This window comes from Astyanax mexicanus, chromosome 7, assembly GCF_023375975.1.
Source record: "Astyanax mexicanus isolate ESR-SI-001 chromosome 7, AstMex3_surface, whole genome shotgun sequence".
Lineage (NCBI taxonomy): Eukaryota > Metazoa > Chordata > Actinopteri > Characiformes > Acestrorhamphidae > Astyanax > Astyanax mexicanus.
In genome coordinates, this window is record NC_064414.1 from 7,647,834 (window position 1) to 7,674,386 (window position 26,553).

The 26,553-nt window shown below is 38.2% G+C and overlaps 1 protein-coding gene across 1 annotated transcript; it reads left to right on the plus strand.

The window, feature by feature from the left end:
* The first annotated feature begins 228 nt into the window (after nucleotides 1-228).
* On the plus strand, nucleotides 229-26,553 carry LOC111197356 (CD276 antigen-like). Its single transcript, XM_049481061.1, has 4 exons — nucleotides 229-360; nucleotides 5,757-6,107; nucleotides 6,940-7,221; nucleotides 22,539-26,553. The coding sequence occupies exons 1-4, from the start codon at nucleotides 315-317 to the stop codon at nucleotides 22,733-22,735; spliced, it is 876 nt and encodes a 291-aa protein (XP_049337018.1). The 5' UTR covers nucleotides 229-314; the 3' UTR covers nucleotides 22,736-26,553.

Genomic DNA, 26,553 nt, shown 5'->3' on the forward strand with positions numbered 1-26,553 from the left:
CTGTATATTTATGTATGTTTATATATATATATATATATATATATATATATATATATATATATATATATATATATATATATATATATATATATATATATATATATTAACTAACATAATAACTTTGACCAGTAGGTGGGGCCAGACCAACAGTATCAGAGAAGAAAGTGTGTGTGTGTGTGTGTGTGTGTGTGTGTGTGAGAGAGAGAGAGAGAGAGAGAGAGAGAGAGAGAGAGAGAGAGAGAGAGAGAGAGAGAGAGGTATTTCGTTTTCGGAGCTTATTCCTGACTTTCTTATTAAATGATGATCTTCCAAAGATGTTGTGGCTCATCACAGTGCTGTGTGCTGTAGAATCATGTGCAGGTATGGACTCTTTTACTCTTCTTTTTACTCTTTATCTCTTATGCATCTGAAAATTGTGTGGCAGCATTGCCTGTATATATGCAATAGCAGAGCTTCACAGTCTAGGTCCTAAAGGTCCCCCCTGCTCTCAATATCACTAACTCACTATATTACAACTTTTTTGAGGAAAAAACTTTTTAAAAAGCTTTAGCTTTTTTTTTGTTCTTAGGTTGTTTATAACTTTTAAATGTTTTTTTTGTCTTTTTAATTAGAGAATTTTGATTTAAAAAGCTTTGCATATTTTGACTATATCTAAGCAAACATACAGCTCTACAAAAAATTAAGAGAATACTTCAGTTTCTGAATCAGTCTCTCTGATTTAGCTATTTATAGGTAGATGTTTGAGTTAAATGAACAATCTTGTTTTATTCTATAAACTACGGACAACATTTCTGCCAAATTCCAAATAAAAATATCGTCATTTAGACATAACAAAAAAAGATGCAGAGCAGAAATCAATATTTGGTGGAAAACTCCTCCACCAGTTTTACACACTGCTTTTGGATAACTTTATTCCTTTACTCCTGGTGCAAAAATACAAGCGGTTCAGTTTGGTTTGATGGCTTGTGATCATCCATCTTCTTCTTGATTATATTCCAGAGGTTTTCAATTTGGTAAAATTAAAGAAATTAATCATTTTTAAGTGGTCTCTTAATTTTTCAAGAACTGAAAGAACTGAGCTCTGGTTGTTTACAACCTTTTAAAGTCTTCTTAAAGGAGCTTAGAGTGTTTTTTACCGTTTTAATTAGAACTCTGAAAAGAGCTTTGCAAGTTTTATTTGTATCTAAGCAAACATACTTAAATAAGTGAGCTTTGGTTGTTTTTGTTTTTGTCTTTTTTGTCAATTTTTGGTTGTTTTTTGTCTTTTTTCTGGTCATAGCTTTACAACACTTAATGGTCAAGTAATACATTTCGAACTGAATTACTGAAATAAAGTAACTTTTCAATGATATTCAGATTTTTTGAGATGCACTAGTACTACAGCTTGTTGTGTTTTTTTTTTTTTTTTTTGTCTTGGCTTTGCTTAAATATATGGCTTTAAATAGATATGTATTCCAAAGTAATTGAATAAAAAAAACATTAGGTTTTAATTTAGCATTTCTTTAGATTATGTTATTATATATGTTACCAGGTAATCAGTGACAGTAACTCTTCCCTGGTTATAAGAGCCATTCAGTGTGGGTATGTGTGTGTGTGTGTGTAGGTGTGTGGGTGTGTAATATGCAGTAACTGTAAATGGTTAGGATTCTATTTGTAGAGCCTATAATAAAGGGAGTATTTTCCTACTGTATATGGTTTACTTTATTTAAGAGCATGGCTAAATAAAGACCCACTTAATTAAAAATATAGAGTGAATAAGGAATGACTGATAATCTGGTTAAAATCTGCACTTAAATATACCAATTGTTTACCACTAAACATAATTTTCTCTGATTACAGTGCAGGCCTAACCACATTTCCTGACCACCTGATATTTATAGTCCTTCAAGATCTGCTAGAACGATTCACAGGGCTGAGCTCTGGCTTTAATAACTGTTCAGAAAAGATGTAGCTGTAATTATCTTGCAGCATCCTTCAGTTAAGCACTGCCACTCCCTCCCTGATTGAAGATCCCTCAGATCCACCTAACCATAGACTCCACAAGGCCTGAAGGTGGTGTTTGTAAAATCTGACACCAAGGACTTCTAGAACTGAATTTGAACGTCCTGAACATTTCAAGGTGTGGTGGACTTGCTGTTCCAGCTCTATATGTTGATGATTGGAATGTGTAAAATGTAGAGGCCAACGCCTTAAGTTCTTCAATGTGGTCCTCCACCTGTTCTCAAACAGCTTTGTGGGACAAGTGTTATCCTTTTCTGAATGTTGTGTGCTCACAGTGGGTTCAGAATAGGAGTCGTTTCCAATTTCTGTGGTTTCAGCTGCCTTAAAATTAAGCTGGGCAATCGGAGCTAAGCTCCAGTTAGCAACGGAGCTTGTCGCCATGGTTGCGTTGGTTTGATGGTTCCACTACATTAAAAATTGTATCTTTTTATGTCCAAAAGATTTTGGATTGACTTGGGTCTTTAGTGCCAAGACTTGGGACTTGACTTGAGACTTGAGTGTCCAGACTTTGGATTTAACTCAGGACTTGAGTATTGAGAGTCAAGACTTGGGATTTGACTCTGGACTTAAATGTCAAGACTTGGGAATTAACTTGAGATTTGAGTGTTGAGACTTCGTATTTAACTCTGGACTTAAATGTCAAGACTTGGGATTTGACCTGAGATTTGAGTGTCACCGGTGCTGCCGTGGCACTGCTACGCTGTTGCCGATGCTGCACTGTTGAAGTGCTGCTGCTACTTTGTTAAAGTGCTGATGCTATGCTGTTAAGGTGCCACTTCTGCAGGGGTGCTCTTGCCGATGCTACGCTGCTGCTTGTGTGTCTGCTATGCTGTTAAGGTGCCATTGCTGCCAGGGCGCTGCAATGCAGTTGCCGGTGTTGCTGCTTCACTGTAGCGCCGTCGCTGTTCCAAGGACGCTGTTGCCGCTGCTACTCTGTTAAGGGGCTGATGCTAGGCTGTTTTGGTGCCACTGCTGCTGGGAAGCTGCTATCCTTGTTCCGCTGCTTCCCTGTTGAAGTGGCGCTTTTGCCAGCGCGGCTGTTCCCCTGTTGCTCCTGCCACTGACGGTGCTGATGCTACACTGTTGAGGTGCCGCTACTGTACGGTTGGATACTGCCTCTGTTTTCTGTCTTTTTTTTTTTATGTTAGCAGAAACATTGGGACTGGTGGGGCATAAAAGTGACAGAGCTCTTAAACAGCTTATTCTGAAAGGAATTGAAACTGGCAAGAATAGAGCTGGTGAGATCTCTTTAATATGAGAGTGATTTTGTGCACAGAAATAGACATATTCTATGTTGTGTAAAAAGAGATATAAAATGTACACTTTACTAAGAGTTTTATACTTGACAGTAAAAAAAGATGTTTATGGTGCTTCCTTCAGTGGACTGGTGGTGTTGATCTTGCTTATCTCTTTTTTTAATGCAAAGGATCTTATCTAAATTAATAATCTTTTGAGCCCATCTTGGAGGAAGATCTTGTCAGGTCTTGCCAAATGAGCTGGATTAAAAGTGCTTATGGAGCTCTTTCACTCTGAATTTGAACGCTTTGCTTTCCTCACCAAATATAGTAATATATAATCTTGAAATTCCGTGCAGATTACTACTTGTGAAAGTGGTTGTTGGCCTTTTATGGGATGGAGACCCTGTGCCAGGAGTGCACCAGCTGACAAAAGCAGCATGTTGTCAGAGAAATGGAATGGGATTAGAAAGTGGTGTCTGGCGAATCAAGGAAAGAGTTTTTGATGATGTCACCATGCATCCGCAGGCAAACTAATATTGAAAAATTACAGCATGCTTAATCTCCTCCTGCAATGAGTACCAACTGTCATGGAGAATAATGCTCAATTCGATTTGAACTTAAACTGATTTCAGATGTTTCTTATTAAGTGGTAAAAGTTTTAGAAGTCAGAAAGCCTCACCAACCTTGAATTCAAAATCCAAGATGGCCACTCTGACATCTTGAATTTAATTGCAGTAAAAACAGTAGTAATACACAGTTTATTAGCACTTCTATCTATTAGTGTCATTAAATCAGTAACAAACACTGGAAATGCAAAATACTAAAAACTGCTGAATAGCTTGAATGGCTCATAATGTTTCCTCAGCAGGAAAAAGAATTTCTAGCTCTACCTTGAACTTTGGATTCTGTGGGAAAAGACGAATGGTTTAGAAAGGCTTTGACTGAGGTTCTGTTTGAGGGAGGATTTGAGTTATATAACTGAGAATAGAAGTCTTTAATTTGGGATATGATGTTTTGAACAGACTGCTAGGCTTGTCTGCCCTTTCAAGCAAAGACTGATTTTAGCAAAACAGAGTTACATTCACACATTCATTTACTTCTCTTGGTTTGGAAGCATCTGGAATGAACCATCGCACACAACAAAAAGTGTATTGTGGTCAGATGATTAAGGATTTTAGGTCTTTTTGAAAGTAATTGATGCTGGAAGATCCAGACCAAAAGGGTAATTCAGACTGAGTCCAAAAGCCACATTGTAAAAAGTGACTGTGTAGATTTCTGTAAAAGCGGCAATTATGCAGAAAAGTATATTGAGATCAACATATCATCATATCATCTGGCATCTTTATCAAGGACACACATGCATTTTTCAGTAAAACAATGCAAAACCACATGCTGCACACATTATAAAGGCATGGCTATATAAGAATCTGTAAACAAAGCCTCTATAGTTGTATGAAAAATTGCTAACATTAAAAAAAGTGATAAATGCTTTACTCTTCCAACTTTTTTCTGATTTATCGCTGTGAGTAGAATAGCAATATTTGTGTTGTACTTACCTATAGATCACTATAATAGGGCCCATGGTTTCACTTGTCCCTACTGCCATTATTTAACCATATTAAGCAGAATATTTGGTTATATATAATGACAATATTATTGAAAAGTTACTTTATTTCTGTAATTCAGTTCAAAATGTGATACTCATATATTATACAGATGTATTGCACACAGTGTGATCTATTTTAAGCGTTTATTTATTTCATTGTTGATGATTATGACTCACAGCCAATAAAAAACTCCAAAATCAGTGTCTCAGGAAATTTTAATATTATATAAGACCAATTGCTACTTTTGGTGTGGGTAGTGTGGGCAGTGTGCCAAATCCTGCTAGAAAATAAAATCTGCATCTCCATAAAAGACTTTGGACTTATATATAACGAAGTGGACCAACACCAGCAGATGACATGTCTCTCCAATCCATCACTGATTGGTGGAAACTTCACACTAGACCTCAAGCAGTTTGGACTGTGTGTCTCTCCACTCTTCCTCCAGACTCTGCTCCCTTGATTTACAAATGAAATGTAAAATTTACTGATGACCAGTGATGGTTTGGAGAGACATGTCATCTGCTGGTGTTGATCCACTGTGTTTTATTATCAAGTCTAAAGTCAGTGCAGTTTTGTTTTCCCACAAAATCTTACAGCACTTCATGCTTCCCTCTGCTACTGACAACTTTTACAGAGATGCAGATTTCATTTTCCAGTAGGACCTGGCACACTGCCCACATTGCCAAAAGTACCAATTGGTTTTATATTATATGCTAATTTTCTGAGATACTAATTTTAGGGTTTTCATTGGCTGTAAGCCAAAATCATCGACAATAAAAGAAATAAACACTTAAAATAGATCGCTCTGTGTGTAATACATCTATATAATATATGAGTTTCACCTTTTGAACATTTTGAACTGGCTGTGATGATGTCAGTAGCGTTCACTGACCAGTCTGTGTCTTTGCAGCCTTTAAGGTCATTGCGCCCGCTGGCCGATTGGTGGCGGTCCGAGGTCAGCCGATCATCCTGGGCTGCGAGTTCACCCCAGACTCTTACCCTGACCTGTCCAGCCTGGTGGTCACATGGCAGCGGAAGGAGGACGCCCGGGTGGTCCACAGTTTCTACTACAATCAGGACCAGCTGGACCGGCAGAGCGAGGACTACTGGAACCGCACTGCACTGTTCATTACAGAGCTGGAGAAAGGAAATGCTTCACTCAGAATAGAGGAAGTGGGACCAAAGGATGTGGGACAGTACCTGTGCATGGTCAGCAATACCAAAGGCACAGATAAAGCACAGGTGCGGCTGGAGTACGGAGGTAACTGACATAGAGAAGTACTTGTTTTGTAAATATCCATGTGTAGAGGTTTATGTTTATAAAAAAACAACACCTAGAATCTGTATGGATGCATGACAATATACTATATCTTTTTTTGTATCGGCAGATAATTGCTTTAAAAGATTTTTTTTTAATTATCATTTGAATCAAATCTGAGACAATCTACTGAAATTATTATTATTTTTTTTTTTCCAAATAAACTTGAATAAGTCTCATTTCACTAATCAATAACCCGAGAGGGGGTGCTTTTCCTGGCGGGGGTGCTGAATTTGGCACAGTCCCGGCTTTCCACATCCCGTAGTTGTGTAAATCTTCAGGAGTGAAGTGAGCACTACAGATAACAGTCCTTTCCAGTCTGGCCTTTTAACGTTTAGAAACTTTTTTGTCCACTTTTTGGATATTTTGGGTGTCTTTGGGCCATTTGTGCATGGGTGTCCCACTGTACATCAAATTACTGAAGCCAAAAACACATATTTTTTGTCATTTTGAATCATCTTCAGTTCATCTGATTCAAATTCTTGTTTTTTTCCATCATCTACGACAAGTATGACATGTGTGACACCAATAGACAGGGGACATTGTCAAATAAAAGTCTTTTTTAAGCTGTATTCCTTTAAATTGTGTTTTTTTTTTTCTATTCATCGTAGGCTGTTTTTATGTGTTTGACAATTCATTTCCTATTAGCTGGGGCTTAGCCTTTAAGGCAAGATACTGCCACCACCATGCTTAACAGTTTTTATAGTATTATTTAAGCCAAGACAAGAGTATGTAAACTTTTGACCGAACTGTATGAACTGTTTGTACTTCCCAGCTTTCTACACAGAGCCCAGACTGAGCATCAGCTTCACTTGCTCCAACGTGACGGTGTGGTACGAGGCTGAGGGGTTTCCTAAACCTGAGGTCAGCTGGTCAGATGACCAGGGCCAGAACCTGAGCCACAACACAGAGCTCACGGAGAGGCTGAATGAAACCATGGGACTCTATTACCTAAAAAGCAGCTATGTGGCCCAGAGTCCGAAACTCAACGTAACTTTCACGCTAAAGAACCCTCTTCTGAATCAGCACATGCAGAGACCTGTCAACCTCACATACGGTAAAGCTCTCTGTTATTCATCCCACCTATCCAAGAAAGCATGCCAGACATAGGGTGAAGTTTGTAATTCTAACACTGTCATTCCACAATAAGCCTGGAGGGACAGACCTCAGACAAAGGAACCACTGACATCTTGACATAATGCACCATTGTTTGCATGTGTTTTTCATTGAACGTCAAAGGGGAAGATTATATTTATTTTAAGGGCTCTTCAAAGGAACCTTTTGAAATGTTAAGTAAATATGCAGTTGCGTTAAATTTTTCATGCACTTATCAGATCGTGTTTCAGCATAACAACAGAGTCTCTCTCTAATTAAGAATACAGTGAATATTCCTTTGTATTTTTACTTTTGCACGCCTACATGGTTATAAGATTATAACCACATATTCTCCTCATAATCACCTTATATCACCTTATATCTAAATGTATGTCTATTGTGATTAGAACCAGTTTAAAAACTGTCTCAGTTTTAGCATTATCTTTTTTTACAGCAGTTTGTATAGCATCATTTTCAACCTCCAAAACATAAATAGATGGTACAGTATAATTAATGTGAATGAAAGGGAAAAAAAAGCACTGCCACACATTCTGAAAAAGAGATGTTTGGTCAGAGAGGATACTAAGCAATGAAGCTGTCTGTATGGAGACATATTCCCCACATACTGTACAGCTCTGGAAAAAGTAAGAGACCACTTTAAAATGATGAGTTTCTTAATTTTTACCAAATTGAAAACCTCTGGGATATAATCAAGAGGAAGTTGGATGATCACAAGCCATCAAACCAAACTGAACTGCTTGAATTTTTGCAACAGGAGTAAAGGCATAAAGGTATCCAAAAGCAGTGTGTAAGACTGGTGGAGAAGAACATGCCAAGATGCATAAAAACTGTGATTAAAAACCACCAGGGTTAATCAACCAAATATTGATTTCTGAACCTTTAAAACCTTATGAATATGAACTTGTTTTGTTTGCATTATTTGAGGTCTTTTTTTATTTCAGCCATTTTTTCTGCAAGTAAATCCTCTAAATGACAATATTTTTGGGGGGAATTTAGAAGAAATGTTGTCCATAGTTAATAGAATAAAACAACAATGTTGATTTTATTCAAACATATACCTATAATAGCAACATCAGAGAAACTGACTCAGAAACTGAAGTGGTCTCTTAATTGTTTCCAGAGCTGTACGTTCTGTTCAGGTCAGTCCAGTTCACGATTAGTATCTGCTTTTGCAGCCATGCCTTTGTAATGTGTTTGAATGCAATGACCAAGGCAAGAATGACGTCCCTGGAAAAGATTGCTTGTCTTGAATGGGTTCATGCTCCACAAAGACTCAGACTTTCCTAAAGGATGCTTTCATACCAAATCAAGATAACATCAGATCATTATGAACTTTCTTTTTTTACCCCACAACACTAGCCCTAAACTGTTCCAACAGGCCTGAAATGCAGGAATGGATGTTTTATAACAAATTAAATAAAGATTACCAGACAAATCATTAGGTTTGTTATCTAAGATTTAGGATACTGTCAAGTCCAGGAGACTCTTAGATTCAGGTTACTGTCAGATTTGAGATAATTTAAGACTCTGGATTCTGTCAAATCTAGGATACTTTCAGTATCAAGATAATCTCAGATCCAGGACACTCTCAAATTCACGATACTCTTAGATTCAGGATACTCTCAGATTCAGGACACTCTCAGATCCAGGACACTCTTAAATCCAGGACACTCTCAGATCCAGGACACTCTTAGATCCAGGACACTCTTAGATCCAGGACACTCTCAAATTCACGATACTCTTAGATTCAGGACACTCTCAGATTCAGGACACTCTTAGTTCCAGGACACTCTCAGATCCAGGACACTCTCAGATCTTAGATCCAGGACACTCTCAGATCCAGGACACTCTTAGATCCAGGACACTCTTAGATCCAGGACACTCTCAAATTCACGATACTCTTAGATTCAGGACACTCTCAGATTCAGGACACTCTTAGTTCCAGGACACTCTCAGATCCAGGACACTCTCAGATCTTAGATCCAGGACACTCTCAGATCCAGGACACTCTTAGATCCAGGACACTTTTAGATCAAGGACACTCTTAGATCCAGGACACTCTCATATCCAGGACACTCTCAGATACAGGACACTCTCAGATACAGGATATTCTTAGATCCAGGACACTCTCAAATTCACAATACTCTCAGATCCAGGACACTCTCATATCCAGGACACTCTCAGATACAGGACACTCTCAGATACAGGATATTCTTAGATCCAGGACACTCTCAAATTCACAATACTCTCATATCCAGGACACTCTCATATCCAGGACACTCTCAGATACAGGACACTCTCAGATGCAGGACACTCTCAGATACAGGATATTCTTAGATCCAGGACACTCTCAATTTCACAATACTCTCAGATCCAGGACAATCTCAGATCCAAGCTACTCTCAGATCCAGTACATCAGTATATCAGATGCAGGACACTCTCAGATTCAGGATACAAGAAAGATGCAGGACACTGTCAGATATTAAAGTCTTTATTGTAAAAGTCTGATTATTTACTCAGATCTGATCTGTTGCATGTTACTGGACCATGAGGGTGCATGTCACTTTACAACAGATCAGATGTAATCAGACTTCGTCCTCAAGCACAATCATTAATTCACTCTGATATCAGGGACTAGACTTTGATAGAACTTTCCAGTATTGCAACACTGAACACTGTCTCTGTCTCCACAATCAATCTTTGTCTTTATTTGTCCTATCAGTTCAGAAAGCCTATCACAGTAAACAGACATTCAGTCCCGGACATGCCTGAGGAGAAGCCAGATGTTGCCAGTAAATTATTCTGAGGTTGGATAAGAGTGCTTCCTTCAGATGGAAAGTGTCCTGCGTCTGAATACAGTCTGAACAGGAACAGCCAAGTTTACATAACATCACTAAAGGGTTTCCACCTGTGTCTGACAAAAACACATGACACTGTCATTCTGAGAGTTGGCCACTCTATGAGTGATTTCACAACTATGAGTGATTTAGTGAGTAATTGAGTGACTAACTGAGTGACAGTGTGAGTGAGGAAGTGAAAGAAAGGAGAAAGAAAAAGTTAGAGAAAAGAGAGGGATCTACATTCTGAACTGAGCAGTAGTGACACAGTCTTACAAAAGGTTTTAATAAAAAGCTGAACTAAACATATTAATTTCCTCCAAAGTTTCAAGATTAATCCCATGCATTAATGTGTTAACACTGACAGTATTAGTAAAACAGCTTCAACATGGCAACTTTAAAAAAGAAAAAGGAAGTTCTTTTTAATTTTCAGAAGAACTCTATGTAAAAAATATTTTATTTTATTTATTTTATTATTGTTTCTATTGGTCCATTCATCATTATATGTTTTAAGAACTTTAACATTGCATCATTATGTCAAAAGTAAAAAAAAGCCAGAGTTTGTAAGAGCACAATTGGCCACAATATGTTCCTCTAAATGCTGGTCAGCAAAGCCTTCTATTGGCTGATGTATTAAAACTGTGGATCTGGTGCACTTCTCAGAGAACGGCATCAGCGGCAGCTGGAATAGAGACATTGGCTGACTTTATATATTTTTTAACATATCATATGAGATATGTTGAAGTATTTACCTCACCTTTTAAGGTGGTTTAAAAAAAGGATGTCTTTCAACTTGATAAAAGTTGTCAATCTTTATTACAAGAAACTACAGTATGTTTACTTTGGAACAGTGAAAGAGCTATCGCTTAGCGTGGTTAGCGGATAATGCTCATGCTGCTCCAGCAGTGCTTGCCAGGGTTATCAGCAGGCTATAGGCCGATAATACTCAACTCCGAATGGAGAAAAAGCTAGCACTTAGCGTGGTTAGTGGCTAAAGCTAATATTGCATATATACATTTAAAAATAAGTCCTTCCACTGAAGCTCACCTTCATGTTAGACCAGTTCTCTCTGTATGTGATGGTTGTTGATGGTTGTTGGAGAGACACCCTGGTTTGTATCTTTTAATTATGATAATAATAGTATTGAATGCAGTGAGGTAAGCCAGTCATGTTTTGTCTCATGCTGTAATTTTAACAGTGGAATAGAACATTAAGGAACTTTTAGATTGTATTGGTGTATTTAGGGAAGTTTAAGAAGTATGTTTGATTTTTTTCTGACACAAAGTTTGGTTTATTCATGTTTATAGTGGCGCTGTGAAGCTTTTAAAGTTTTGGAGAGCCACTGTGCACCTGACTGCTGTTTCCACTGCTGTCCTGAAGCTTAGTTTTGCTTCACCTTGTGATTTGTGTGACACTTGACACAAGAAGGATACTGAGGGACAATAATCAATTTGTGTGGCCTATGCCGCACGCATTTGAATCCTAATAATAATAATTTTAGCTCATGCAGCAGATTTTAAAGAGGCACTAAACCATTAACCATATTTTTCCATGTATTTCTAAAATGTGTTCCTTTGAAGTAATGAATCATCCCAGTCCTGCATGAAACTTAAAACTATAAACATTTCCTAACCATTAGAAACAGCATTCCCCATGTAACCGTCATTCAAACCCAGACCGTTTATGGAAGAGCAACATTTTTGTTGGATGAGACATGCCCAGGTTTCCTCAATACTACCACTTACAGTAGAGTAAGTGAAGGAACCTCTCTACAGCTTAAAGCAGTGCCACAGGTTCATCCAGTGTAGTACCTGTCCTGACTTCTAGCTATTTCCCCATTATGTGCATGCATTTAGCATCAAACAGCATGAACGCTGTCACTGACAGATGACTTTGTCGGTAAAGTGAGAAACTAGAAACCCATTCCTTTACCTTTATACCCAAACACCAAACCGTGCACTTTCTGTTCTTCAGACTCAGTTCTTCAGACTGATTACAGAGCTGCAGAAGGAAATCATAAGTAGTCTAGCCTGTCAGGGCATGATTTGACCAGAGTTTTAAATGTTAGAATGCCAACAATTATCTGGTTGTGTTGGGGATGAGAAGAAGGACGTAGGTGCAGGTATACAATTTATTAAAAAGCAAAAATGAACCAAAGAACTACCATATTTTTCACACTATAAGGCACACTAACAATAATACACCAATAATTTTCTGATCTATTTTTATTCATAAGGCGCACTATCGGATTATATGGCGCATTATCAATGAACTCTTATTTTCTGGTCTGTTTTTTTTTATACATAAAGCACACTGGATTATAAGGCGCATTATGCAACACTAGTAAGGAACAGGGTTGACACCATGTTTTTCTTCTAATTCAGCAGGTCTCTCCGCTGGGTGGTGAGAAGTGTAAAGCTAAGCTAAGTTAAGTAAACAAGACTGTGATTCTTAAACAAAAACATTTTCAAACTCACCCAAGAGCTGGATGTTAATCTAATTAGATTTCTCTCCTGAAATCTGTTTATTTGGGTGAGTAAAGCGCTTCCATTTATTTACAGTCAGCTTAGATTTCCAGATTTCCACTAAGGCTGGGTGCAGCAGCATTAGCATTAGCAGCAAACCGCTAGCCCTACCTGCGGCTAGAGGCTAATGCTGCCGACAGCGCTACACTGAGGAACCCTGAGTGTCTGGTAAGCCAGGGCGATATTAGCTAGCAGTTTGTCTGACTGTAGCTTGTGTTAAAACAGTAAACACACAGTCCGATATATTTACCTCTGAGTGGCAAAAGAGCTAGCACTTAGTGTGGTTAGCAGCTAAAGCTAATGCTGCTCATGCAGTGCTAGCCAGGGATATCAGCAGGCTACAGGCCAATGATATTCAACTCTGCGTGTTGAAAAGCTAGCACTTAGCGAGCACCAGCTAGCACTTAAAGAGCACCAGATTACAAGGTGCATTGACGATTTTTGGGAAAATTAATGGATTTTAATTGCACTTTAAAGTGCTAAAAATACGGTAAACAGAAACAAACGAGGGATGGGTAACATAAAACCAAATAAACATGGCTAAGAAACCTCTACTACAAGGACAAGACTAAAGGATAACAAGACCATGAAAACTAAGCATATTTAATGAAACTAAGAAAACAAGAAACACACAAACAAAACAAAACACGGTCCCACTTTATAATAAGTGTCCCTAAGTACCATGTAGTTACACAATAACGATCCATGTAACTACAGTATAAGTACTAATGAAGTACACATTGTTACAGATTAACTACAAAGCTACAGGTTATGTAATTACACATGTGTATTAAGGTCAATTTTGACTACTCACCCTGGTGCACATGTGTACTTACACAAGTCAAAATTAATCTTAATGCACATGTGTCATTACATAACCTGTACCTCTGTAGTTAATCTGTGACAATGTGTACTTCATTAGTAGTTACACTGTAGTTACATGGATTGTTACCATGTAACTACATAGTACTGAGGGACACTTATTATAAAGTGGGAGCCAAAACACTAATGGATCTGATCGAAGCACACAAAGCATACAAAATATTATATATATATATATATATATATATATATATATATATATATATATATATATATATATACAAACAAAACAGGTGAGAACACTAATGACAGGAGACAAAAAAACAACACAACAGGGCCAGGTGCTTAAAGAGCACATGAGGGAAGAAAATAAACAGGCTGGGAAAAGACAGAAACTCAGGACAGGAAGAGGAAAGACAAAAAAAGTTAAGAAACAAGACACACAAGGGATAAGTTGTTGTGACAACTATAAAATTTGTATAATCCAAACAGTTATATATAAATGTTCTTATGCAACTGTGGTTCTGTGGTTGAAAGCACAGGGTCATGCCCGCATGCTTTACAACTCCTACAGTTCAAACCTCAATTCTTATTGTCATGTGTTCGTATTTAAGGACATCCGATTCAGCATGAAGCAAACCCCTGCAATGTTATGCATCCTCCCCAAACACCATTAAATTAACATCACAGCAAACCAAAACTCATGCACAGTCATTTATTTGTCTCTAAAAATGATGAAGATCTATAGTGACCTCTGAGGAATGTAGATTAGGGGGTTAAGAATGATAGTAGGGTCATGCTGTGAACCATTTTTGGATGTTGTGCAAAGTGAAAGCTCTTATACATGTTTTGAATGATTGTTTTATGAGACAGGCTGTGACTGCATGTGAATGTTTTCAGTTATTTTCAAGTTAAGCTAAGCTAAGTAAAAGTTTAATCCACACAGAGTGATCTGTTTAAAGCTTTTATATCTATTAATATTAATAATTATGACTTACATCTTATAAAAACCCAAAATCAGTATTTTAGAAAACTACAATATTATATACTGTAAGACCAATTGATACTTCCTGACTTTGGACTTGATAATAAAACACAGTGGATCAACACCAGCAGATGACATGTCTCTCCAAACCATCACTGATTGGTGGAAATTTCACACTAGACCTCAAGCAGTTTGGACTGTGCGTCTCTCCACTCTTCCTCCAGACTCTGCTCCCCTGATTTACAAATGAAATGTAAAATTTACTGATGATCAGTGATGGTTTGGAGAGACATGTCATCTGCTGGTGTTGATCCACTGTGTTTTATTATCAAGTCTAAAGTCAGTGCAGTTTTGTTTTCCCACAAAATCCTACAGCACTTCATGCTTCCCTCTGCTGAAAACAACTTTTATAGAGATGTGGATTTCATTTTCCAGCAGGACTTGGCACACTGTCCACACTGCCAAAAGTACCAATTGGTACTTTTTTTGGGATACTGACTTTTGGGTTTTCACTAGCTTTAGGTCATAATCATCAACTTTAAAAGAAAAACACTTAAAATTAATCAAAAAAAGTTGAGTGTCACTTTTTTAATTAAATATATTAAAATAAATTAACTTTTTAATGATATTCATTTTTTTTCTTCCACTGAGGGGCCAAAAGGTTACTAATACTGTGGAGTACTGTAAGAGCAGTAGAGTTATGGCTCTTTTTCCATTTTCTCTATTGCTATATCAGGAACAGGAATTAAACAGCATTTGATAATAATTATGTAACAGTTGCTGTTATTGGATGTGCCCAGTGTCACATTCTTGTTGTGTCCTTTGTCTCTTCTGTCTGTCACTGTTTTTCCTACCCTCCTTGTTCTCCTTGTCTCCACCCATGTCTTCATTGCTCCCACTTGTGTTCATTTGTAGCTCCGCCCCCTCATTACCAGTCCCCAGGTGTTTTCTGTTTCCTGTTCCATCCAGTGTATTTATACCCCAGCATTTCCTCTTTTACGTTTTAGTGTCAGGTTATGTGTTCTGTTTGTTTTCCCAGTTCCCATGTACTCAGTGTTTCTTTGTTTATTCATTTTGTTTTCTTAATTACACATTACACATTTGCGTTCACATCAGTGTCATATTTAAACAGGGAATTGGCTACAAACCAGCAATATCCAGCCAACCGCATCCAGTCAACATCATTCTTGTGGACATCATTCTTTGGGCTGTGTCATGTGGGCTACATTCTGTGGGCTGTGGGTTGCATTTTGTCGGGTCATAACCATTCAAGAACAGTGTAAAAGGAAGATAATAATGTATTCTCAGTGGAGCTAAAAAAATCGACAATAGCCCTATCTGGATGGGATCAGTTTCTCAGGAGAATATCTGTGAAAAACATTTCACACTTCTACTCAGTGATAAAATTACTGCATCCAGACTGCAGTTGAAAAAACAGGAGGATCAGTGAATTTGTTTTAGCTTTCCCGGTCACATGACATCCCGTTCAGTAGCTCCTCCAATTCCACTCTCTGTGGAAACGCGCGCCAAAAGTGTTTTTCATACCACTGTATGCCCTAAACACACCCATGATTAATTAAGAGAATTAGCATATGCCTTTTGTGGGTTTTGAGCAGCACAAAGCGTACTTTTCCCATCTTTACGATAGCAAAGACACACTGACACGCCCTAAATCCAACTGCACAGTGTGCCTTTGACAGCTTGCCTATAGAATGCTAAAATAGGGCCCTACGTCTGCTTTGTGATATTGTTTGCATTATCATGCTGGAAGTAGATATAGAAGAGTAGTTATAAGATGTTGTGGTCATAAAGGGATGCATGTGGTCAGCAAAAATAATCAAATCGCCTTTGGCATTTAAGCGATGATTGATTGATTGATTGATTGATTGATTGATTGATTGATTGATTGATTGATTGATTGATTGATTGATTGATTGATTGATTGAAATTTACCATTTACCTGTTACAGCCCCCTAAATGTTCTTTAGCTCCCCTAGTAAACATGTAGCTCTGGGAAATATTGTAGGCGATTATTGTTTTATTTCAGATATTATTTGTGTTTAAATCTTAAATCTGTGTTTTTGTTTAAATATTTTAAAAATCACCATACACATGTTTATATTAAATATATTTCTTAATAGTTAAAAACGTTTTTGATTGGCTATAGATATCTGTCAGTCATTGTTAGGACTGTATTCAGATGCTGATTGCCACTTTATCTATGGAGGGTGTGGCAGAGCGAGAGGAAACGAGAGATCAGCTGATTCATGTTGGAATATAATGTAAAAAACAAGACAAATATATATTTGTTACTGTTATAGCAGAGAAGACAGTAAAAGACAGTTAGTCTGGGTGTACAGCTGTGATTAGCATGGTGAACCGCTAATAATTAGCACCAAATGCTAAACCCCATCATCTGTGAGCCTCTGCAGAAATCCAGATTCATCAGACTAGCATATATTTCTCCAGCCTGAAACTGGCTTAAACTGGCAACCAGATCTGAATCCTGTACAACACTTTCGGGATATGGTAAAATGTGAGATGAAGCATGAAAAAGAGTAAATAGTGCACGTGTGCCAAGAGATCTCGCAAGATCAAAACGGCAAAATATTTCTCGTCAGGTGTTAAACGTGTCTCCCGAGACATATGCACAGGAAATCAAAACATATGATTAAGCAGAGCTGGTCTGCTTAAGTGACCGGCTGTGCGTGCGCACACACACACACACACACACACACACACCTGCCTCTGTGGGTTTGCTGACTTTAACAAGTCGTTGCATGTTCCATTAATTCACTGTCTGCTGAGCCTCTTGTTCCCACACACACATTCCCCCCTCACATTTTATAAAAAGAAGTGTGTTGACACAACGCAGAAGCATACCATAAAGATTCAGTCATAGGTTGCCAGGTAGACCGTGTATAGAACCTTAAAGGTGAATACAAACCCCTCACTGGGGGGGGGGGGAGTTCTGTCAATAGTTCTAAGGTCTGAAGAGACTCATGTGAGATCATACAGGAGAGAAGTTCTTGGGTTAATGGTAAAACCGGCTGCAGTACTTGTATACTGTTCTGTATTTTACTGCATATGATATATCATACATAATTCATAATGACAGACATCTATTACAAGATGATTACTTGAAAAATATTAACGAATTAGCCTGCAGTTTTGCATTTTGTGAGTTTCAGACGAATAAAATATGATAAATCACATATATTTCAACTTTAAAATTGTAATAATATACAGATATATATAATTAAAATCTCGCCTCATTCTCATCTCGTGAACCCAACATCGTGTCTTATCTTGTGAGAGTACCTCGTCTCATCACACCCCTAGTAAATAGAAGTAAATATTTACCCAGGATTATTATCAGTGAGTGTACACTTCACAATAATTTAGTAATGTTCTGATCACAAGTGGACAGCATTCTTTTTTTTTCTAATTTTCTCCCATTTTTTCCCGAAATTTAGCTAGGCCAATTGTTTCACCCATTCAGCTGCTACTCTGCTGTATATCCCCCATCATTAGTGATGCCATAACATAAGGAGGGTGAAGACTAGAACATGCCTCCTCTGACACACGTGAAGTCAGACTCTGCCTCTGAGTAGCAGCACAGCGACTCGGTTCTGATATATCAGCTCACAGATGCCTTGTGCTGATCAACATCACCCTGGGAGTGATGAGGAGAAAGAGCGCCATATACCCACCCAGAGAGAGCAAGGTCAATTGTGCTCTCTCAGGGCTCCAGGAGCTGATGGCAAGCAGCATGACCGGGATTCGAACAGGCAAACTTCCGAATATAGTAGCATTGCTTTAGACTGCTGAACAGCATTCTCTACAGCTGTTTAAACGTTGTGAATGTGTCACCACTTGTGATCAGACGTTGTGACTGGAGTTATTGTCTATTAAGCATAATAGCAAGCAGTATCTTGCTGTATTTGTAGTTAAACATGTGCTGCAAGTCCTTGTTGTTATAACTGCACAGGCTGATACATGTTTAGACTGCACTCTTTCCAAAATATAAAGAAATTGAAGAAAAGACAATCAAAAGAAGCTACGCTGCTGCATTGGTATATGTTGTGTTGACAGTTTATTAGGTGGGTTTGCATTACTGTTTGGAATACATGAATGGATGGATGTAAGGATGGATGTTTTGTGGTCAAATGCTTGACTTCTTCTGCAGGTGATTTAAAGGCCAGTCCACACCCAGAAACAACTCTGGGCTTGTGTTGGGGAGGAGCTTGTTATCCACAAAGAACAGCTTTTTCTGAACCGTGGATCAACTGCACAATTCAGTTTTCAATGCTGCCTTTTTTTATTTTGAGAGAGGGACGGTGAGGAAAACGCAGAGGACTTTTATTACTTTTATTAAAATTAGAATATCATTGAAAAGTCACTTTATTTTAGTAATTCAGATTCAAAATGTGAAACTCATATACTATATAGATGTAGTACACACAGAGTGATCTATTTTAAGTGATTATTTCTTTTATTGTTGATGATTATGGCTTACAGTCAGTGAAAACCCAAAAATCAGTGTGTCAGAAATGTAGAATAATATACAAGGCCAATTGTTACTCCTAATTCATTTCAGCTTGTTTTACTTCTCATCGTTAAAAAAAATCCCTATCTAGATAAACCACTCCATCAATTTCAGGAAGACCAGAAATCGTTACTCTGGACGGCTCAGACTCAAAATCAGCTTTTACATTTGACCAAACTACCGAACTCACAGAGCGAGCACTCCAAGGACTGAAAAAAGGCTAGTGTGAAAATGCCACAAGTCACAAGTCAAATCGTGGATATTTGCAGTGCCCTGCCATCTTTAGTGTTTCCACTGGTCACACACCCCTCATACAACTCATCAGCTATTAAGAGTCTATTGTTGAGTTTAGGTGGAAGTGGTAAAGCCACAGGTCTGTTCATACTTGATCAGCTCTGCTTGAATACATTTTAAAGCTTGCAGTGAAATGAGGCATGAAATTACAGCAAACTGTGTTTACCCTGGAGGACTATGTGTGATGACTGAGCTGTTTTTTGATTAGTTTTGATTAGCTAGCGTCTGTTTCCTGTGAAAACCAAATTAATGATGTGGTGGAAGTTTTTTTATATATATATATATATATATATATATATATATATATATATATAAATGTTATATATATATTTATATTAGGTTTATATCTTTGCATGTTGTGCAATGAACTCTGCATGTTTACAAGTATCCGGAGAAGCGCTGTAAGTGGTGGGATGGGATTTATTATGTACTCCAGGTTTACACGTGGATAAAGACCTTTGAAATGAACACAAATCCCATTTTTTTTTGGGCCACGTACAGAGAGAAGCAACTACTGTAAGTGCATTTGCACAATTTCTATTTTTTATCGCATTTTCTCCCTAATGTACAACGCTAATTACCCAACCCACTCATTAGAACTCCCCCTATTACTAGTGATGCCCCAACACACCAGGAGGGTGTAGACTAGCACATGCCTCCTCCGATACATGTGAAGTCAGACTCCCCCTCTTTTCGAACTGCTGCTGATGCAGCTTTGGCGAGTAGCATCACATCGCACTTGGAAGAAAACGCAGCGACTCGGTTCCAATACATCAGCTCCCAGATGCCTTGTGCTGATCGACATCACGCTTTGAAATGTTGATGAGGGGAAAGAGCACCATCTACCCACCCAGAGAGAGCAAGGCCAATTGTGCTCTCTCAGGGCTTCGGCAGCCGATGGCAAGCTGCATGAAGAGGATTCGAACCAGCAAATTTTATTTGTATTGTTAGACTGTGCTGTAAAATCAAAGAAGGCAGTCTGATACATGTTTTGGTTTGGAAGAAGGGGTGACCCTGACAAATAAGTGTCTGGCTCTGCAGACTCTGGTTGCAAATTTGGCAACATAGCGGGCATTTTTGGCTTAATTTCTATAGAATTATAGAACGGAAAAGAAATTGAATCACATTGAATGACTTCAAATAAAAAAGATCTGTACTTTTCTGCCTCCATAGTTATAGTGTGAGCTAGGCTGTACACTAGGCCTGGGAATTCTGCAGAATAAATACATTCTTCACTCTTAATTAAATAAACTGGTTTGGTGATCTGTTTGTGTTAATAATGTTTTAAATCTTTATTGACAGTGCACTGAAAACACACTTGTCTTAAACTGTAATGTTGTTCTAAGAATGAAACCCTACCCATTCGTAGAAACCTCAGTTAATGAAGGGGGTAAAATGTAAACATTCCATTCAGAAGGGTGTGGAACCAAACGTTCTTTCCTGTAAAAACGTACAGGGTCGGAATTTCTTCACAGAGGTGGTGAATAGAACACCACTGAAAGCTCTCTCACTGAAAGTTATTTTTTTTTTATATTTGACACTATTTTACCATATTTTACATTACATATAAACTCAGAAGACATGTAGAAGACATGTAGGTTTAGTAGTGGGTTTGAAGGAGTCAGGAGGCTGGATGTTCAGATTGTGACTTTATTCTCCTGCAAACAGAAAATCATACACAGGCACAGCTTTTACTGCATTTTTCACACCAGCACTATTTGTTTCGGTTAAAACGGACTCTGCGGCTGCCAGAGCCCTGAGAGAGCACAATTGGCCTTGCTCTCTTTGGGTGGATTGGTGGTGTTCTTTCCCCTCATCACTCCAAAGTTTGATGTCTATCAGCACAAGGCGTCTGTGAGCTGATGTATCAGAACCAAGTCGATGCGCTTTCCTCTGAGCGTGCTGTGATGCTACTCGGCAATGCTGCATCAGCAGCAGTTAGAAAAGAGGTGGTGGCTGGCTACACATGTATCGGAGGAGGCATGTTCTCGTACTCACCCCCCTGGTGTTTTGGGGCATCACTAGTGAGAGGGCGAGTCCTAATATGGTTGAGTATTGGCCTTGTAAACTGGGGAGAAAATGGGATAAAAAGTTATAAATTTATACACACTGCACAGATATACACACTGTAACACAGAATCTTCTCGCTATATTTACTTTCTCACTCATGCACCAGATAGCTCTGACCAATCAGAGGAGACAATGTGCCTACATGGTTTACTGGTGGGCATTTTGGTGCGTTTAGGTTCATGCCTGTGTGAAACCAAACCAAACAGAGTGGCTCTGTTGTGTTTCTCTCTTGTCTTCGCCCAAGCCCAGCCCTGTTATTGGTGTAACCTAGCTTTCTTGTTATCTTCCCCAGGTGTTTCTTGTCTGTCTATATGTGTATATATATACCCCATGTTTTTCTTAGTTCTTGGCCATGCTTTGTTGTTGTTGTTGTTGTGGTTGTGGTTGTTGTTGTTGACCCACAGTCTTGCTTCGTTTGTTTTCTCTGTGTTACTGGATTGTAGTGATGGCAAAAGTAAGGCTTTTGGAAGATTGAATGAAATCAACCAATTGTTCCTAAAAAAGATTCAATCTTGTGACACTGATTGTGGCATTTGAATCATCATCTACTACAGTGACATCTGGTGGGCAATAAGGCACTTCACCTGTTTGATTCCAAACAGCAGACCCAGATCTTTTTTGAGATTACATCAATTTCACAGATGCTAATGATTAAACATATTTAATGATGCTAATGATTTGACAGTTGTATGAGTTTAGAGATTGACATCACTACTGGATTGTAATGGTTTATTTTTATTTTGTTGGTTTGCCTTCTGTTTGTGTTAGTGCTTGCTTTTCAATCTGGTCCTTGGTTGTTTGATTTATAGTATTGTTGTTTGTTTTATAGTCTTAGCATTTGGCTCTTTGTTAGATTTTCTGTGGCTTCAGTTAAAACCAACTTGCACTCACATCCTGCCCCAAAGTCTGAGTCCTTACAAAAATATTAGCACAGGGCTTTTTTTGGGCTGTCACTGGAACATACAGCAAAATTAAAACATGTGAAGAGTAGCTTTACTTTTGAGAGACATGGTGCTCTCCATATAAAATGGTTTATATGTGTTTTAGAGGGCTTGGCAACCCCTGATTCCATTAACCACTATTGTACAGAGTTCTTTTCTCCCTGAAATGAAATGTTTCATACAGATATGCCCATACAATGGTACCATCATAACTTTGCTTTTTCGTTTCTTTCAGGCGATGCTGGATGTGGAGGACCAATCATTGTGATTGTTCTGACGGTGGTATGTGTCCTGCTGCTCTTTATCGTGATATTCCTGCTTGTAAAGCTGCACAAGAAAAAGACTGGCCTGTTTGCTGCAAATGGGTATCAGGTGGCATATAGACTGCAGGACAGTCAGACAGAGACACAGGAAAATGGTGGGCCATCATGAACTGTTCTTTTGGGCCTCAAGAGGATGATCCAGACTTGCTAAAGTGTCTGATGAACACCATCCAGCGTCTGTAGCTGCATGGACTTGACTGGAATCCACTAATTGCATAGCATAGCAAATGCTGGTAAGGCTGTTTAAGGACACACCCAAGCGTCTATGCCAAATCTTCACATCTATAGCCTTGAGGATGCGTTACTAAGAATGCAAAAAAAAAAGTCTGTTACAACGACTCTTTACTAAGCATTACATATTACATATTGTACGACCCCAAATCTTTACACGTTGGGACAGTAAGGAAATTGAAAAAAATCAAACCCCAAACAAACAAAAAACAAATCACAGTGCTTCTTACATTTACTTTGACTTTAATTGATTTAATTGTTTCTACATCCGTTATCCAGGTTTTCAGCTTCACTGATCATATAGAAACATTTTGTAGTTCTATAATAAATACAATCTGTAGTCCTGTATCTGTTTTTTTGCATACTTTAGTATTATCCTCTGTTCACCCTGTTCTTCAATTGATCAGGAGCCTACAGGAGAGAGAGAGAGAGAGAGACAGAGAGAATGCGCCACAGAGCAGCTTTTATTTGGGTCATGGATCATTCTCAGCATTAGCATGGTGGTGGTGTATGAGGTGTTAGTGTGTGTTGTGCTGGTACAGGGAGTGGATCAGATACAGCAGTGCTGCTGGAGTTTTTAAACACTTTATTGCATACCTGTCAAGTCTCCCGTTTTGGCCGGGAAACTACCGTATTTTACTCCTCTTTCCCGCCGTCCTCCCGTATTAGTATTTTCCCGTAAATTTCCCGTATTTTAGTAAAATAAAAAATATATATATTATTGAGGATACAGGGCACTGACCGCTCTGTGTCTCTTAACCAATCGTGGAGCCGGTTCAAGGAGAAAGTCCCGCCTTTCAGGAGAAACAGCCAATCAGCTTGCAAGGAGGGTCAGTGTGGGGAAGCCCCGCCCTCCTCGCTGTGAGTTCAGGCAGCTAGTTGGAGCTGCTGATGTTAAAACATACATGCAGCGATTTTTCTAAAAGAAAGGTAACGGTAGTCTAATCATGGAAACTGTGATGAGATTTTTCTGATAGCTGCTTAAAAATACTCCGAAATAAAACACACAGATTAAACCTTTTAAAATAAAAAAAATTACAGCTTGTGACTCAGTTTAACTAGAAATGTGGAGAGGACCGACATTAACTGAACTGATCAGGGGTGGAGTGATCAAAAGGAAGAAGTATTAATTAAAAAAAAGTTATTGTGTAGGCCCCTTAGGACTAATTTTTACTGATGGAATATATCTGGTCCATGTCCTTTTAGTAAAAGCTCATAATACCATTTTTAGGTCACCAACAGTCATTTTGCTGAATTTGTGCACCCTTTGTTCAATTTTAAATCCATTAAATAAATAAAAAATATATCATATAAAAGAGTGCATTTATTACAAAAAAGACATGAAATCTTAAATTAAAAAAAAGATATAGAAAAGGGTTTTTAATTTGGCTGTATTAAAAGAATGACATATGTAGGAATGTCCACAACATGTTCAGATTCTGATAATCTAATTGTAGTGTGTAAGTGGTTCACTTGTGGTTATTTTAGATTTTTTGTAAACCTGTTTTAAAATGTAAGGGATACTGAACCTTCGTTGGGCTGGTGGGACGGCTTTAAGCGGACAGAGGAAAATATCCCTTATTTTTAAATCTAAAACTTGACAGGTATGCTTTATTGTCACTGCTGGACTGAGAATAGTCCACCGACTGCATCCTGTGATTTGTGTCCACTGATGAAGGGCTAGAGCAGGGTGCGAATTACAGGGGGCACCCCCCCCCCCTGTACAGAAATGCCTGGATGAATATTGTGATACGATTTAAAGCACCCCTAAAGTGGATCATACCATTCCAAGTGGTCAGGTGGTTTGCATTAGTTAAGGTATGCACGCTGCACACCGTTATGTGTAAGTAGCTTGCTGTCTACTTAGCTTTCTTAAAAAGGCACTTTAAACACACTATTCCTTACGTAAATAACTCTCAGGATTTTGCTAAACCACCTTTAATGCTGCTAATTTACCATTCTGCCATAAATGCTGCTAATTTACCATTCTGCCATAAATGCTGCTAATTTACCATTCTGCCTTAAATGCTGCTTTTGTGGCGGCACACACGCTTCAGGCTGTAGATACTATTTTCGGCGCTTTTAAGGTGGAACAATTAAATGGGAATCCATTTCAGCACACCCTAAGCAGAAATGAGTAAAACTCTTTAAACACTTTATCATCTACTACACGCTAAAAAGAGAACTGTGTTGTAATGCAGGGAAACTCTTAAGGTGGTTTAGAAGTGTGAAGGCGGAAGGGAAAAAAGTAGCCTTAAATTGTCCAACATTCTTTTTAATGTGTTGCAGGCCTGAAATTAATGAATAGATTTATTTTAGCAAATAAAAATAGTTTGACAAGACAAAACGAAAATGAAATAAAAGTCAAAGTAAATCTTGGAAGATTTTTTTTTAACTACATTTTCCATATTTTGTCCCAACTCTGATTTGGGGTTGTAGGTTTCTTGCACTACTGCACTATCATTCAAAACGTGCAGACCTCCTATGAAAAACACAAATGTAGAGTCCGCATTTTCCAGAATAAGTGTGTTTACATATACATATATCAGCTTCACTCCAAGGATACAACACCTCGGTAAAAAATAACATTCACTACTTATTTATTAACACAGATTATGAGCGGTTTAACCAGAGCACTACTATTGTTATTCATTTGCAGGACACTTTTTGTGCAACACCACACCGTCTCACAACTGTTGAAGCTGAAATGGTTTACAAACAAAAGTTTACGAATATTTACAATGCATGTTCTCCCAGTGTACTCTTAAAGCAACATTATGTAGCCTTTTTATTTTATCTAGGCTCTGCATTATGCTGCCAACTGCACTATGTAACTCTGGTGAAGTGGGCAGGACAATAACTGCTAAATGATGCCTAACCCGAGACATATTCACGTTTAATCTGCTAATATAACCTTGCTAATACTGCCTCAGTCCACATGCTTCTTTCACTCTCAGTGCCAGTTCTGTATTTTTCATCTTATACAGACATGCAGAGAAGCATGTTCTTTATTGGTGTCTCAAAGTGTAGCATATACTTGCACAGGAGCAAAAAAAAGACAATTTAAAACCTTATTGTAAATTTAATTGGATTGATTGAGTCTTAAAATTGGACGTTTTCTATGCTCATTTATACTGAATTTGCTCTGCCCATCAGATAAATACAGATACAGACTGAGATGACAAGACAATTATATATATAGAGTGTACTTCACATGCTGGGCACAGATAGGCACAGCCTCTGCCTATAACCCATCCATGCAGTAAACACACACATAAACACACACACACACACATACACAGTAACAAGGAGAACACATGCCCGGAGCTGTGAGGGTCAAGAGGCTTTGTTTAAGATCCAAACAGTGGCAGCTTTAATCCCAGGTATCGAACCCACAACCCTGTCATCAACCTCTATCCTCTGAGCCACTACTGCTCAGTGATTAGACCATTCTGTTGCTTTAAGAGGTTGAAAAAAACTGCCTGTATATCTGAACTTTTACTTTTCTGTGTTAGAAAAGTGGATGGACATTAGTGCTGCATTTCATTTTGTGTTAATATTGCTTTTTTTGTTACCAAATGTTCCTATTTATTTTTTTCAATAACGATGTGTTGCTGTATTTCTATAACAAAATGCTAGAAATTGTTGAGAATTCTGGTCCATTTCAACATGTGCATTAAATGTTGTTTTTAATCA

Excerpts from the sequence above, each read along its gene's own strand:
- LOC111197356 (XM_049481061.1), top strand. The coding sequence starts at position 315 with ATGTTGTGGCTCATCACAGTGCTGTGTGCTGTAGAATCATGTGCAG. Across the intron at positions 361-5,756 it reads TGCTGTAGAATCATGTGCAG|CCTTTAAGGTCATTGCGCCC; the intron begins GTATGGACTCTT and ends GTGTCTTTGCAG. Across the intron at positions 6,108-6,939 it reads GGTGCGGCTGGAGTACGGAG|CTTTCTACACAGAGCCCAGA; the intron begins GTAACTGACATA and ends TGTACTTCCCAG.